General features: G+C 41.8%; 1 protein-coding gene across 1 annotated transcript in view; it reads right to left on the reverse strand.

Annotated features, from left to right (window-relative positions):
- Positions 1 to 4635: 4635 nt before the first annotated feature.
- LOC140726175 (uncharacterized) overlaps positions 4636 to 17113 on the reverse strand; it is a 59807-nt gene continuing 47329 nt past the window's right edge. Inside the window, exon 3 of the mRNA XM_073042187.1 lies at positions 4636 to 6940. Coding sequence (XP_072898288.1) covers positions 6663 to 6940 — 278 coding nt within the window. The 3' untranslated portion in view covers positions 4636 to 6662. The remainder of the gene's footprint in view (positions 6941 to 17113) is intronic.

A 17113-nucleotide genomic window follows, 5' to 3' on the forward strand; every position in this document is an offset into this window, starting at 1 on the left:
CACGCCACCAGCCGGTACAGTATTTTATTTTACTTCAAATACAATTGACTATGCTGATAAGTAATAAGGGTATCAGTGTGAGTGACAAGTGGCAGCAGAGTGTGGACGGGTCTCACATTTTCTGGTCTGAGTGCCTCTACTTCCTCTCCACCCCCCCACCAAGCCCCCGGTCTTCCCAGTCCATTTTGCAACAGCATTCGTCTATCTGACAATCTTTGCTGGCATGATGGCAGACTTCGCAGGGTTGGAATCTGGGTGGAGATCCACCAGAAACCGTGCTCAGGAGTGACATAATCAGCCCCTTGAGTCTGTCCAGGTATTCCACGCTGATCCTTCGCCCTACCATCTGGGGATCGCTCCAGGAAAATCCCTCCTGCGCCACCAGCAAGTATTTCTGCTGCTGTCAGCATCCAAATGACTGCCACTGCTCATTGCCGTGGTGACACTGGTACTAGAGCTGGCGTGAGCTGTGAGGAGAGGAGGGGCAAATCAGCCAAGTGCAGTTTCTTTTAATGACAGATATCAGCACTTTTTTTTTGAAATCTTATCTTCTCAAGATTTATTGAATGCTCCCCAGAAAACTGGCCTTTAAAACCCTTGCTCATATTTAATTTTAATAAAAGCCTGCAGTCTAAAAAACAATTATATGCAGACAATTCAGAATGTGCAATATTTAAGGTGGAAAGGTTGTGGAAGATAAAACAGTTAAACAGATGGCTGTTAATCCCCATCATATCCTTTACTACAGAAAATGCAATTATATCCCAAAGCAGTTTGCATATTTACATACCAACACAGCATGAAGTTTTCTCATTAATCTAACAATGAAAACTCCTTCATTAATGTGATGCCAGCAGGACCGTATCATTAGACGTCTCTTGGGTCCACCAAGGATCATAGCAACAGACTCTCTGTTGCACAGAGTGCCTCTGCAAAACCAACCAACCAATTGTTAATACCAATGACCTTAACATTGTTCTCTCCCCTCCAAGATCTCCCTCTGGGTCAATCTGCCCCTTTCCTCTCTCTGCCTCTTTGACGTTTTACCAGAAACAATTCACCACCATCAGCTTTCCATGCCTTTCCCCAGACAGAATCAATTTCAACATATTTGTGTCCATTTTCAACTACTTGGCCAATACTTCCTGCATCTTCATCGGTCATTTTCAGCTTTTTTCATTTGTGTAAACAATACATTGTTTTTCCCAGGGCACAATATTATTGAGAGCTTCTTAATGGTTTCTATAACTTGGGATGCTGGTCATAGCATTCCTGGTCTGTAAATAGTCAAACCTCAATATTTAACATATGAACAATTTATAACCCTCAGGTGCCTTTCTATACTATGCTGATTAGAGTATAAAATTGTTATTTTTCTTGCAGTTTAACTTTTCCTATGCTTCCTTATATTTTTTTTATATAATTACTGATATACATGTGAACTTCTCAGTAATTGTAGTATAGCTAATTCCGCAATTTTTCTGGAAACTTCCTAGTTTTTCTGCAGCAGGTGTCGCATTGGCTATTTCTATAAGACTATAAGAAATGGGAGCAAGTTAAGCCATTCGGCCCAACAAGTTTGCTCTGCTATTTGATCATGCTTGATCCATTTCCCTTTCAAACCCATTATCCCCCTAACCTTTCATGCCCTGACCAATCAAGAATCTATCAACCTCTACCTTAAATACACTCAATGACCTGGCCTCCACTGCCGCCTGTGACAACAAATTCCACATTCACAGATTTCATAGCTTGTTATCATAGAATGTCCTGTTCCTTTCCAGTTTGAGCGAGCTCTCGTTAAAGATAACCATGACTTCTTTGCTCTGTCTTTTCTTTGTTTCATTCTTTGTTCTTGCTACACTTCATAAATGTTCATAACCAACAAGATTTATGCCTCATTCTTGACTTCTGAAGAACCTCTGGATTGCAAAATCACCAGGATCCAACAATTGTATGATCTGTTGATACGTAGAATGTACAGTACCTATGAGAAGTATTCACACCCTCCCATGGAAGTTTTCATGTTTTCTTGTTTTACAATATTGAATCAGAGTGGATTTAATTTGGCTTTTTTTGACACTGATCAACAGAAAAAGACTCTTTCCTGTCAAAATAAAAACAAATCTCTAAAAAGTGATCTAAATTAATTACAAATATAAAACACAAAATAATTAATTGCATAATTACTCACCCCTTTCAAGTCAGTATTTAGTAAGATGCACCTACAGCAATCACAGCCTTGAGTCTGTGTGGATAGATCTCTGTCAGCTTTGCACATCTGGACACTACAATTTTTTCCCATTCTTCTTTACAGAACTGTTCAAGCTCAGTCAGATTGCTGGCAATCGTGAGTGAACAGCCTTTTCAAGTCCAGCCACAAATTCTTAATTGGATTGTGTCTGCACTTTGACATGGCCACTCACTCCAGGACATTAATTTTGTTGTTTTTAAGCCATTCCTATGTAGCTTTGGCTTTATGCTTGGGTTTATTGTCTTGCTGGAAAACAAATCTTCTTCCAAGTTGCAGTTCTCTTGCATACTACACCAGGTTTTCCTCCAGATTTCCCTGTGTTTGCTGCATTAATTTTACCCTCTACCTTGACAAGCCTGTCAGGACCTGCTGCAGTGAAGCATCCCCACAACATGATGCAGCCACCACCATGCTTCATGGCAGGGATGGTGCGCTTTTGATGATGTACAGTGTTTGGCTTTTGTCAAACAGAGTTTAATCTGATAGCCAAAAAGCTCTATTTTGATTTCATCAGACCATAAAATATACTTCCAGCTGACTTCAGAATCTCCCACATGCCTTCTGGCAAACTTTAGCTGAAATTTCATGTGAGTTTTATCCCCTAGCAGTGGTGTTTTCTTTGCCACTCTCCCATAAAGCTGCGATTGATGAAGCACCCGAGCAACAGTTGTTGTATGTGCAGTCTCTCCCATCTCAGCCACTGAAGCTTGTAACTTTCAGAGTTCTCAAAGGTCTCCTGGTGGCCTCCCTCACTCATCCCCTCCTTTCACGGTCACTCACTTTTTGAGGACGGCCTGCTCTAGGCAGATTTACAGCTGTGCCATATTCTTTCCATTTCTTGATGATTGACTGAACTGTACTCCAAGGGATATTCAATGACTTGGAAATTTTCTTGTATCCATCTCCTGACTTGTGTTTTTCAATAACCTTATTGCGGAGTTGCTTGGAGTGTTCGTTTGTCTTCATGGAGTAGTTTTTGCCAGGATACTGAATCACCAGCAGTTGGACCTTCCAGATACAGGTGTATTTTTACTACAATCAGTTGAAACACCTTGACTGCACGCAGGTCTCCGAAAACAGACCTCCATTTAACAAATTACGTGACTTCTAAAACCAATTGACCGCACCAGTGATGATTTGGTCTATCATACTAAAGGGGGTGAATACTTATGCAATCAATTATTTTGTGTTTTGCACTTATAATTAATTTAGATCACTTTGTAGAGATCTGTTTTTACTCTGACACTTTGAAGTATTGATCAGGGACAAAAAAAAGCCAAATTAAATCCACCCTGATTCAATGTTGTAGAACAATAAAACATGAAAACTCCCGGGGGGGGGGGGGGGTGTGAATACTTTTTGTAAGCACTGTATGTGTAAACAGTCTGAAACAAGGGTTGGATTTGTAGGTGAACCATAATATATACGTACACTAAATCAAATTTTTCAACAGTCAAGTGAATCAGACACATAAAGGGATAGATATCACAACTAGCCTACAATGAGGGGCAATTTCCTTTAACTTCAGATGGGAAAGATCATGGCTGTGGATTTTAGCCCCATGACATCTATGGATATGAACCCCAAAAGCCCTCTGTTCCTCCACACCGCTAAGAATCCTGCTGTTTCCTGCCTTCACGTTTAACCTTCCAAAGTGAATCACTTCACACTTTTCCGGGTTGAACTCCATCTGCCACTTCTCAGCCCAGCTCTGCACCCCGTCATCCACTTTGGAAAAGCTGGCAAACAGGCATGTTGCAGAGAAGATGAAGGAAGGGAAGATCTGGAGGAGAAGATGACTGACTGATGTCAGCTGAAATTTCTGGATAAACTCAAGAACGACAACTGGTCTGTCTGGAGGAAGTGTGGATGGAGGAGGGAAATCACAAAAGCAGGAGAGAGTGTGAGCAAAGGACAAATGAAAACTGAGGTGGAGAACACACCAGTTGCTTCAAATCTGAAATATGTGAGACTGCCGAAAAAGCTTCTGTGGTCAGTCTGATTCTGTGGAGAGAGGAAAATGAACAAGTCATGTTACAGGTAAATTACAAACCAAAACTGGCCAGAACATGAAAGGGAATAAAAACTGCAGGACACAAACAGGAAGTGCAGGGAACACTCAGTAGACCAGGCGGTTTCTCCAGAGAGGTTGGGAGTTGGTGTCCCAGATCAACAAACCCCGTCCCACAATGAAATGTCATCACAATGACCCCCTTCCCCACAGATGCTGCCCGACAAACACTCCCAACATTATAATTTCTTACACCAGAATTTTTTTAAAAATATATTATTTATTTATTAAATTTTAGAAATTACAAAGAATAAATGTGATACTAAAATAGTAAGAAAAATAATATTGACCCTCCCCCCCCTTAACCCTTATCTAAAGAAAGAAAAAAAGGAAAGAAGAGAAAGATTGCCTGGATATCGGAGGATCCCCACATGCTCCATGGAGTTCAAAATAATTTTGATATTTATTTTTACATTCCCCAATTACTTTATAATTTTATCTTCAAAGAACCTATGTATTTAATCCTATCTTTTGTAAGTATGGGAACCAAATTTTCAAAAATATATCATATTCATTTCTTAGATTATACGTAATTTTTTCAAGTGGAATACAACTATGTATTTCATTATTCCAATGGTCCATAGTTAAATATAAATCAGATTTCCAAGTAACTGCGATAACGTTTTTGGCTACTGCCAATGCAATTTTTATAAATTTTTTCTGATACTTATTCAATTTAAGTTTCGGTATTGTCCCTTCAATGTCTCCTAATAAAAATAATAGTGGACTATGTGGGAGTTGTACTCCAGTAATTTGTTCCAATAAAAGTCTTAAATTTATCCAAAATGGTTGAATTTTAAAACAAGACCAAGTAGAATGTAAAAAAGTACCAATTTCTTGATTACATCGAAAACATTGGTCAAACATATTTGAATTTAATCTATTTATTTTCTGTGGTGTTATATATAATTGATGTAATCTTACACCAGAATTGACCAGCTACTTTCTGCTTTCTCAGTAGTCCATGTTACAGTCGGGACATTGTGTTATGAGTGAGGAACAGACCTGATGGACAATGGGGTACAGAGTTAACCATTCCCCACCCCCCTCCTGAGAACTACAAACTATTGCTGTTGTTATGCTGCTCATGAGAGAGAGATAAAGCCCAGGCGAGAACATTTGCTACAGATAAGAGGGGGAGAAAGACTGTTGATGTACTGTATTATGACTCTTCCTGGATTATTTACTTTCTAGTACAAGGACTGTACTTTGCTCATTAACATTCCTCAGGAGATAGCAGGAGTGGCCTGATTTGATGGACACAGTCATTCAGAGTTGATGGATAGCTGAGACCCCGTGAGTGGGGATAAAAAGACAGGTCTGGGGAGACACCCTTCAGACACACCAGTGGACACTGACTGAGTGTTGGAACCCACAGAAAGGTGGGGGCTTCAGAGACTGAACCAGGAGATCGGTCAGTAAAGCTCACAGTGTTACAGCAGGGCCGGTGGGGACTTGTGTGTGTGTCCACTCATGCCAGAGTGACGAGTCCACCACAGAAGAACGGACTAGCTGAAGACCAGAGGGGTGATAACTGAATGGCCACAACGACACGACGGATTAAGAAAGCCACAAAAAGGTTTGCCTGCCACAGCAGTTGTTGTTACATCTCGCTCTCTCTCTCTCCAACGATTTCAATACAACAAACATAACTACTTCAGTATTTATGAACTGAACTCTATACTTTCCTATGACAATTCATTTACCCCTAGACATCGATACAGCTTGTTTATTATTGATTATTATTATTCCTATACTTTTATTACTGCTAACTTGTTTTATATGTATATTTGCATTTTTGATATTGTATTGTGTAGTTTACTAATAAACACCTTTAGTTTGGTACCACCAGACTCCAACAGATTCTTCTTTCTCTGCTGGTCAGACACCCAGTTACGGGCTACATAACAATTGAAACATGATTAGAAATTTTGTGAAGGGAACCTTGTCAGTGAAGTTCAGCTCTCCTGTGTCAGCCACTGCTGACAATGACAGATTCTGCTCTTTATACTCGGTGGGTTCTGCTTTTATTGATTTTAAATCAACACTGAATTAGCAGCCATTTCAGCAGCCACTTCAACAACTGGTGACAACTGTACAAAAAAAGTAAAAATACATTTTTTAAAAATGTATGAAGCAAACATTAAAGCTACTGTTTTCTTTCCTAATTAGAACAGTCAAAGATGTTGCTCTGTTTGCAGTGGACAGTGAGCGATCCATTTCAGTCCGGGCTGCATTCCGCCCACTCTCTGACCCTACCCAAAGCAGCACTGCAAACAGGACACAGGATCAACCGAACAAGTCCAACAGAATCTACAGCGATGTGGTGCAAATCATCTAGCTGCTCTCCTCACGAGTTGCAAAGCTCTGTGGTGTGATTAGCGTAGACTCCTCTTCTGTCCTGCCATCCAGCACTCTCCCATACTTCAGAGCGATTTTGTGTAGACTCAAGGCCAAGGCAATTACAGCGAACACCACAGCAAATACCGCAATCACATAGCTTTCCCCCAGGGCTGTATGCATGGCCATCTTCTCAAATTCCTTCTTCCTCAGGCTCGTCTTCACCTGGAAGAACAAGTAGGAGCACAGAGCCAGCGACCCAATATCCAGAATGGCTGCAAAACACAAGGCACAACTGCCTGAGTCCCAAACAAGATACAAAGCGGCAGCAAGTATAGTGGGGTAGGTTAACACTCTGGTTAAATGGTTATCTTAATATAAACAAGTTACCTGAACATAAACAGTATTAATTATCTAACATTTCTGCACACATGCAAACACTTGGACAAGTTGGAACGAAATGCAGGTGTTTAAGAGATCCTTGGAAACACTAAGGAATCAGTTACCACACATTAAGCTAGAAAGAGTGCAGAGAAGATTTACAAGGATGCTGTCAGGACTCAAAGCCCTGGTTTATTGGGAGATGCTGGGCTGTCAAGGACTTTGAAACATAGAAACATAGAAAACCTATAGTACAATAAGGACTCTCGGCCCACAATGCTGTTCCAAACATGTACTTACTTTAGAAACTACCTCGGGTTACCCATAGCCCTCTATTTTTCTAAGCTCCACGTACCTATCCAAGAGTCTCTTAAAAGCCCCTATTGTTTCCACCTCCACCACCATCGCCGGTAGTCCATTCCATGTACTCACCACTCTCTGCATAAAAAAACTCACCCCTAACATCTCCTCTCTACCTATTTCCAAGCACCTTAAAACTGTGCCCTCTCATGTTAGTCACTTCAGCTCTGGGAAAAAGCCTCTAACTATCCACACGATCAATGCCTCTCATCATCTTGTATACCTCTATCAGGTCACCTCTCACCCTCTGTCACTCCAGTTCTACACTCACTGTTGCTTTGTTCCTTGAAACGTAGGAGACTGAGAGGTGATGGTTTAGAGATGTGTAAGATCATGAAAGGCACACATAGTCTTTTTCCCAGAGAAAGGGAAGTAAATTCTACAGGACATGAATAGGATGTGTAACGCGCTGTAAGGATTTACTGCTAATGTAATGGCTTCTCTGTAATGTTTCGCTGCTGAATATTCCGTATCAGAATATTTGGGTTACGGCTGGAGATAACAGGACTGTTAGCCAATCAGGAGATTGTTGCTCTGTCTTGTGGATCTGGAAGGAGATTTTTCGCGGTCTTTGGTCGAGGAGAGATGAAGAGGGAAGACACCTGTGGAGAAAGCTGGTAGACCACCGGACGGAGTGGACTGGGATCTGAGGGTCCGAAGGTCAGTGTGCTCAAGAGGAGATCGATGGTGGAAGAATGGTGAATGAGTGAGCTCCAACATGCATTTTTGACTTTTCCTTGAAATGAGCCCTTTTTTTATTTCCATTACTAACCCTATATTCAGATTAAGATTCATAAACTTCACTCATTTAATTGCATATGGTGTGCTGTCTGATATTTGTGTTGTGGGTTTGTAACTGGGTGGTACGCTACTCAGCATCCACACAAATGAGATTTCTCAGTTTAGCAGGGACAGAGGCTGTTTTCCCCTAGACGAACACGAACAGGTCGAGCCTGAGGGCTACAATGCATAATCTTTTTCCCAGAGAAGGGGGAATTAAAATCTACAGGGCACAGTTTTAAACTGAGGTGTGAAGGATTTAAAAAGGGGCCAAAGAGGCACAGAGGAAGGTGTGTATATGGAATGAGCTGTCAGAGAAAGTCACTGAGGCAGGTACAATGTTCAAAGAATATTTGGACAAGAATTTGAATAGGAGGGATTAGAGGAATATGGACCAAACATGAGCAAATGGAACTGGCTCGGTAGGCACCATTCAATACGGAGAAGTTAGGCTGTGGAACCTGTTCTCCATACATGATTTTCCACACACTACAAAATTAATATGGACAGCCAGCCAATGTCAGATGTTCAACTACAGTGTTACAACAAACTGAGAGAGGTAGATACCCAGGCCTGTTGCTATTTTTTATGACCACTCTACTGATTTGGTGGTTATTGCCAGAACTTGGGAGATGGTAGCAGATATGGTCGAAAGCAGAATTAGAGGTTATTGAACATGAACATTTCAGAAGAATTCACTGATGTAAAACAAATGAACCCATGTTTAAAGGGTATGGAATTAGGGTAGAAATAGGAGTAGAAATTATTCTGAGCCAGTAATAAGAGCAGTCTTCTGAGATTTGTGTTTATTTATGTGCACTTCAATGGATTTGGATAGTGTTAAAATACTAAGTGTTGAAGTACTGTGCAAAAGCCTTAGGCACGTATGTACACATATATCTAGATAGCGTGCCTAAGGCTTTTGCACAGTACTGTATTTGTCAAAATGGAGCAAAGAGTGAGTTTGTAAATCTGATGGGAGCAAAGGATGTTGGGAATGGCGAGGGTGGAATGCCACGGGAGTGGTGTGGGACCAGTGGCAGAGAAGTGCCAGTGGTGAAGGGTGGCACAAGCGCAGACACACTCAGCCTTGCGACACCAGGGCAAGATCATGATTCTCAAAAGTTGGTTTATTGATCATTACAGAATGTCTCTCTGGCGCTTCCTGCACCCTCCCCTCTCCCTTCCCCTTTTTACAACCATGATTCCCCTCTCCCTGCCCTTTTCCCACTCTCAGTCCACAATAGAGTCTCATATCAGAATCAGGTTTATCGTCACTCACGTATGTCATGTAGTTTGTTTTATTTTAAGGCAGCAGTACAGTGCAATACATAAAATTACTGCAGTACTGTGCAAAAGTCTTATATATAGCTAGAGTGCATAAGACTTGGGCACAGTACAGCAATTTAAGAGTTACTTTGCTGTAAAACAGAATGATGGATCTAGTACCTTGGTAACTAAGGATTAATTACAGTTTAAAGACACAGCTTAATCAATACTTGTGGTCAATACTTGTGATACATAGATTGATAGATACTTTATTGATCCCAAAGGAATCTGAGGTTTACTGAGTAACGTTAACAATGCTTACTTGTAGAAAGCACATATTCAAAATATTTAAACCATTCAAATTTAAATCATAAACAATATTAAAGGCCAAAAATTCAGGCTTTGATAAGAATCAATGAATGATTTAAGCTCGGGAAAGATGTTACATGTCCCTTCCCTTGTCATAATTTAATAAATTCATGCATTGTGAATATATTAATTATATGACTAAACCACTTATATTAATTCCTATTTAAAATGAACATTTAATTAAAAATGTGATTAAGATGGAAAGGATACAGAAGAGATTCATAAGTTTGCTGCAGAGATTGGACAAATGAGTTATCAGGGAAACCACATAAGCTGGGACAGTTTCCCCTGGAGTGAAGGAGCTGACTATTATATAATCATAGAAAAGGATAGTCACAGTTTTGTTTTGGAGGTTAGGACAGTCTAAAGCTAGCGGACATAAGATTAAGGCAACTGGGGCAAAAACTTTTTCATAAGTCCATAAAACATAGAAGAATTAGGCCATTTAGCCCATCAAGCCTGCTCCACCATTCAATGGTGGTTGATTGTTTTTTTTCTCCTTCTCAGCCCCACTCCCCAGCCTTCTCCCTGTAACCTATGATGCCATGACATCATAGCCTAATCAAGACCCTTTCAATCTCCACTTTAAATACAGCTACCTGTGGTAACAAATTTCACTAATTTACCACCCTCTGGCTAAAGAAATTTCTTTGCATCTCTGTTTTAAATGGACGCCCCTCTATCCTGAGGCTGTGCCCTCTTGTCCTGGACTCCGCGACCATGGGAAACATCCCTTCCACGTCTACTCTGTCAAGACCTTTCAATATTTGAAGGTTTTCATAAGATTCCTCCCCCACCCCCCATCCTTCTAAGTATCTGCCCAGAACTATCAAGCGTTCCTCATATGATAACCCTTTCACTCCCAGAATCATCCTTGTGAACGTCCTCTGAACCCTCTCCAATACCAGCACAACTTTTCTTAGATGAGGAGCCCAAAAGTGTTCACAATACTCAAGGTGAGATCTCACCAGTGCCTTTTAAAGCCTCAGCATCACATCCCTTCTCTTATATTTTATACCTCTTGAAATGAATGATAACATTGCATTTGCCTTCCTCACCACCAACTCAATCTGCAAGTTAACCTTTAGGGTGTTCTATACAAGGACTCTCAAGTCTACTTGCATCTCAGATTTTTGGATTTTCCGCACATTTATTTCTATTCCCAAAGTGCATGAACATGCACTTTCCAACACTGTATTTCATTTACCACTTTCTTACCCATTCTCCTAATCTGTCCAAGCCCTTCTGCAGCCTTCCTGTTTCCTCAACCATACCTGCCCCTCCACCCATCTCCATATCTACAAACTTAGCAACAAAGCCATCTATTCTATCATCTAAAGCATTGATATACAGCATAAAAAGATGCAGTCCCAATACTGACCCCTGTGGAACACCACTAGTCACTAGCAGCCAACCAGAAAAGGATCCTTTTATTCCCACTCACTGCCTACCAATCAGCCAATGTTCTAACCATGTTAGTAACTTCCCTGAAATAACATGGGCTCTTAACTTGGTAAGCAGCCTCATTTGTGGCACCTTGTCAAAGGCCTTCTGAAAATCCAAATATACAACATCCACTGCATCCCCTTTATCTATCCTACTTGTAATCTCCTCAAAGAATTCCAACAGATTTGTCAGGCAATATTTCCCCTGAAGGAAACCATGCTGACTTTGACCTAGCTTGTCCTGCATCACCAAGTACTCCATGATTCCATCCTTAACAATTAACTCCAACATCTTCCCAACCATTGAGGTCGGGCTAAATGGTCTATAATTTCCTTTCTGTTCCCTTCCTCCTTTCTTAAAGAATGGTGTAACATTTGCAATTTTCCAGTCCTCTGGCACCATGCCAGAGTCCAATGATTCTTGAAAGATCATTACTAATGCCTCCACAATCTCTAAAGCTACCTCTTTCAGAACCCTAGGGTACAATTCATCTAATCTGGGTGACAAATGCACCTTCAGTTCTTTCAGCTTTTTAAGCACCTTCTTCCTTGTAATAGTAACACTTATTTCTGTTTTTTTACTTCTCCAGTGCGTTCAACACCATCCGCCCTGCTCTGCTGGGTGAGAAGCTGACAGTGATGCAGGCGGATGCTTCCCTAGTGTCATGGATTATTGATTACCTGACTGGCAGACGACAGTACGTGCGCTTGCAACACTGTGTGTCAGACAGAGTGGTCAGCAGCGCTGGGGCTCCACAGGGGACTGTCCTGTCTCCCTTTCTCTTCAGCATCTACACCTCGGATTTCAACTACTGCACAGAGTCTTGCCATCTTCAGAAGTTTTCTGACGACTCTGCCATAGTTGGATGCATCAGCAGGGGAGATGAGGCTGAGTACAGGGCTACGGTGGGAAACTTTGTCACATGGTGTGAGCAGAATCATCTGCAGCTTAATGTGAAAAAGACTAAGGAGCTGGTGGTGGACCTGAGGAGGGCTAAGGCACCGGTGACCCCTATTTCCATCCAAGGGGTCAGTGTGGACATGGTGGAGGATTACAAATACCTGGGGATACAAATGGACAATAAACTGGACTGGTCAAAGTACACTGAGGCTGTCTACAAGAAGGGTCAGAGCCGTCTCTATTTCCTGAGGAGACTGAGGTCATTTAACATCTGCCGGACGATGCTGAGGATGTTCTACAAGGCTGTGGTGGCCAGTGCTATCATGTTTGCTGTTGTGTGCTAGGGCAGCAGGCTGAGGGTAGCAGACACCAACAGAATCAACAAACTCATTTGTAAGGCCAGTGATGTTGTGGGGGTGGAACTGGACTCTCTGACGGTGGTGTCTGAAAAGAGGATGCTGTCCAAGTTGCTTGCCATCTTGGACAATGTCTCCCATCTAATCCATAATGTACAGGTTAGGTACAGGAGTACATTCAGCCAGAGACTCATCCCACCGAGATGTAACACTGAACGTCACAGGAAGTCATTCCTGCCTGTTGCCATCAAACTTTACAACTCCTCCCTCGGAGAATCAGACACCCTGAGCCAATAGGCTGGTCCTGGACTTACTTCCACTTGGCATTATTTACTTCTTATTATTTAATTATTTATGGTTTTATATTGCTATATTTCTACACTATTCTTGGTTGGTGCGACTGTAACGAAACCCAATTTCCCTCGGGATCAATAAAGTATATCTGTCTGTCTGTCTTTGCTAACACCCTTCATCATCTGGCACACTGCTAGTGTCTTCCACAGTGAAGAATGAAGTAAAATACTCATTTAGTTCATCAGCCATCTCCTTGTCCCCCGTTACCACCTTGACATTGTTTGCTAGCTTACTTTCATATTTTATCTTTTCCTTCCTTACGATTCTTTTAGTTGCTTTCTGTAGGTTTTTAAAAGCTTCCCAATCCTTTATCTTCCTGCTAATTTTTGCTTTGTTTTATGCTCTCTCCTTTGCTTTTACATTAGCTTTGACTTCCCTTGTCAGCCACAGTTGTACTATTTTGCCATTTGAGTATTTCTTTGTTTTTGGAATACACCTTTTTCATGTTTCCCAGAAACTCACGCCTTTGCTGTTCCGCCAGCATTTCCTTCCAATTAATTTTGACTAACTCCTTTCTCATACCTTTACTCCACTGAAATACTGCTACATCAGTCTTTACTTCCTCCCTATCAAATTTCAAGTTGAACTCAATCATATTGTGATCACTGTCTCCTAAGGGTTCCTTCAGCTTAAGCCCCCTAATCGCCACCAGTTCATTACATAACACCCAATGCAGTATAGCAGATCCCCTAGTATGGTCAATGACAAACTGCTCTAAAAAGCTATCTCATAGGTATTCAACAAATTCACTCTCTTGAGAACCATTACCAACCTGATTTTCCCAATCGACCTGTATGCAGAGAATGGTGGGAATATGGAGCAAACTGCCATGGGAAGCTACGGAGGTGAGTACAATTAAAATGTTTATACAACATTTAGACATATGGATAGAAAAGGCTTGGAGCAACATGGGCCAGATGCAGACAAATAGGAAAAGGTCTGGAAGGCATTTGGTCAGCAGGGAGGAACATGAGTCAAAGTGCCAGTTTCCTTGCAATATAACTCTCTGACTAACGAGGATAGAAAGGAAACTAAATAATGCACATTAACCAGCTGGCAGGATGGATAATTGATAAATTGCTAAGTCAATCTATAACTATAGATGTTGTCCAAAATTGACAGCAGTTACAGATTTTTAGGTTGGTGACAATGAGAGAATTTAAAAACTTTGCAGATTGAGAAAAGTTATTGAGTAATTTTATGATAGGAATGGCAATGCAAGGTCAGAGAAAGCTGACCAAATGAATTCACTCATTTTTTTATATAAGTTTTGATCAATAATGAAATAAAGGGTCAAAGATCTGGGATTGCTTTAATGTATAAATTCAATGTAGTCATTTTGAGCAATTAACCCTCTAAAGAAGCTCCAAAGAATCAAACAACACACACAAAATGCTGGTGGAACACAACAGGCCAGGCAGCATCTATAAGAAGAAGCACTGTCGACGTTTCGGGCCGAGACCCTTTGTCAGGACTAACTGAAAGGAAAGATAGTAAGAGATTTGAAAGTAGGAGGGGGGGGGGGGGAGGGTCTCAGTCCGAAACGTCAACAATGCTTCTCCTTATAGATGCTGCCTGGCCTGCTGTGTTCCACCAGCATTTTGTGTGTGTTGTTTGAATTTCCAGCATCTGCAGATTTCCTTGTGTTTGCTCCAAAGAATCAACTCCAGCTTGTGAAAGCAAATGATCATCAACAGCCAAACCATTCCACCTGACCGCCTGGTGAAGAAACCAAATACTTGATTTGGATCATGTCATCGCTTTACAATTAGTGTGTTGTAAATGTTTGTTTCTGAGAAAATTCCCTCACCCACTTTAAAGACGAGGTTTGTCACATGTACATCGAAACATCAACGTTTTGTATCAACAACAAATACGGTCCGAAAATTGAGCAGCGAGCAGCCCGTAAGCGTTGCCACACTTCCTGCGCCAGTAGAGCGTGCCCACAACTCACTAACCCTAACTGTATATCTTTGGAATGTGGGAGGAAACTGGTATTCCTGGAGAAAACCCAGGCGGTCACGGGGAGAATGTACAAACTCCTTACAGACAGCAGCGGGAATTGAACCCTAATCAGTGGTCACTGGCACTGTAAAGCCATTGCACTAACTGCTGCCATTAAGCTTGTAAAATTAGAGTGGTACAACAGTTAGTGCCAATGCTTCACTGCTCCAGTGACCTGGGTTCAATCCTGATCTTGGGTACTGTCTGTGAGGAGTCTACACGTTCTCCGCGCAGGCTTCAAGTATTCAAACTACATTTATTATGAAAGAATGTATAAATTATACAACCTTGAGATTTGCTTGCTTACAGGTGGTCAGAAAGTAAGGAAAACAAATAAGTCCAATTAAAAAAAAATAAAGACCAACCCCAATGCGCACAGAGAAACAGAAAAAAAAACCAAATCATGCAAACAATAGAATCGAGCAACAACAACAGCATTACAAACTAAACTTGAGTCCTCAGATCCAAATCCCTGGAACAGCCCAGAGTAGGCCCAAAGCCTTGGTATTCAGTTCATCACATTAGCGGGGCAAATTGTCGCAAAATTTGCTTTGGACCTGGATTTTGCTGCCGAGGAAGCCAGCTGGATGGTCATCGGAACTCCTCTGTCTCGTCTTCGGCCCTCCGAATCGCCCGCTCCAACCAGCACTGTTCCAACTCCAAGTGCGTCAACTTTGCGGCGCACCAGCAGGGCACACCTTGCAAATTCGATTTGCGTTCGCTCACCTCTTCATTGTTCACGGTGATAATTCAGCACAAACCACCTCACAAAAAGTGTTATCAGTAATGTTTTTAATCAAATTCCTTTGCTTTCGAACTACCGGTAAGCCATCACGCGCCTTCGGTAGCGCCATCTTTCTCGAGTTTCTTCCCATGCCCCAAAGGAATGCTGATAGTTAAATAGCCGCTTTAAATTAGTCCCGTTAAAGATAAAAAGTGAAAGAAGCAAAGGCAAATTGATGACTGAGTGAACTTGCCACCACTGTCTCAAGGGAATTTCGGAACAAACATGCACAAAAGGAACTCAGCAAGCTTGGCACCATCTATGGGAGGGAATAAATAGTTAACATTTCCAGCAGAAACCAGTCATCAGGACTGGAAGAGAAGGGGACAGAAGCTAGAACAAGCTGGTGAGGGGAAGGGGAGGAGTACCAGCCGGCAGATGATGGGTGAGACCTGGTGAGTGGGAATGTGGGTAGGTGGCGGAGGGGTGGAAAGATGTAAGAAGCTGGAAGATGATAGGTGGAAGTGTTAAAGGGCTGAAGGAGGAGGAATCTGATAGGAGAGGAGAGAGGGCCATGGAATAAAGTGAAGGAGGGGAAGAGGACAGGGTTGATATGCAGGTGAGAAGGTAACAAGAATGTGGAATGGAAAAAGAGAGAAGGAGGGAGGGAGGTGAAATTACTGGAAGTTAGAGAAATCGATGTTCATGTCATCAAGTTGGATGTTACCCACACTGGATACGAGATCGTGTGCTCCTTCCCCTTCCTCCATGCTCCACTCTCCTCTGCTATCAGATTCCATATTCTTCAGCCATTTACCTCTTCCACCAATGAAGCTTCTTACTCCATCCCCTCCTCCCCAGCCCATCCACCTTCCTCTTCACCTGGTTTCACCAATCACCTGCCAACTTGTCCTCCTTCCCCTCCCCTCACCTTCTTACTCTGGCTTCTGCTCTCTTCCTTCCCAGTCCTGATGAAGGATCTCAGCCCGAAATGTCAATCATTTATTCACCTCCATAGATGCTGCCCTACCTGCTGAGTTCCTCCAGCACTTACTCTGGATTTCCAGCATCTGCAGAATTTCTTGTGCTTAAGATTTTAGGGAAAGCCCACATGCCAAGAATGAATTAGGAGTCTATAATTTGTTAATTACCAAAGTAAGAGGTGTTAAAAGTATTAATACAAAGAAATGATTTGTGGAGGTATTAGTTCAGAGGATAGAAAGAGTACAGGAAAATTTACAAGGAGGTTGCCAGACCTGGAGGACCAGCATTATAAGATTAGGACAATATTCCTCAGAAAGTAGAAGATTGAGAGGAGATTTTATAGAGGTATTCAAAATTATGAGAGGTATAGCAGGGATTAATAGAAGCATGTTTTTTCTGCTGAGGTTGGGTGGGACTACAACCTGAGGTCATGGGTTAAGGGTGAAAGGTGAAAAGATTAATGGGAACATGAGGGGAAACCTCTTCACTCAGAGGGTTCTGAGAGTGTGGAATGAATTGCC

The sequence above is a fragment of the Hemitrygon akajei genome, chromosome 4, assembly GCF_048418815.1.
Source record: "Hemitrygon akajei chromosome 4, sHemAka1.3, whole genome shotgun sequence".
NCBI lineage: Eukaryota > Metazoa > Chordata > Chondrichthyes > Myliobatiformes > Dasyatidae > Hemitrygon > Hemitrygon akajei.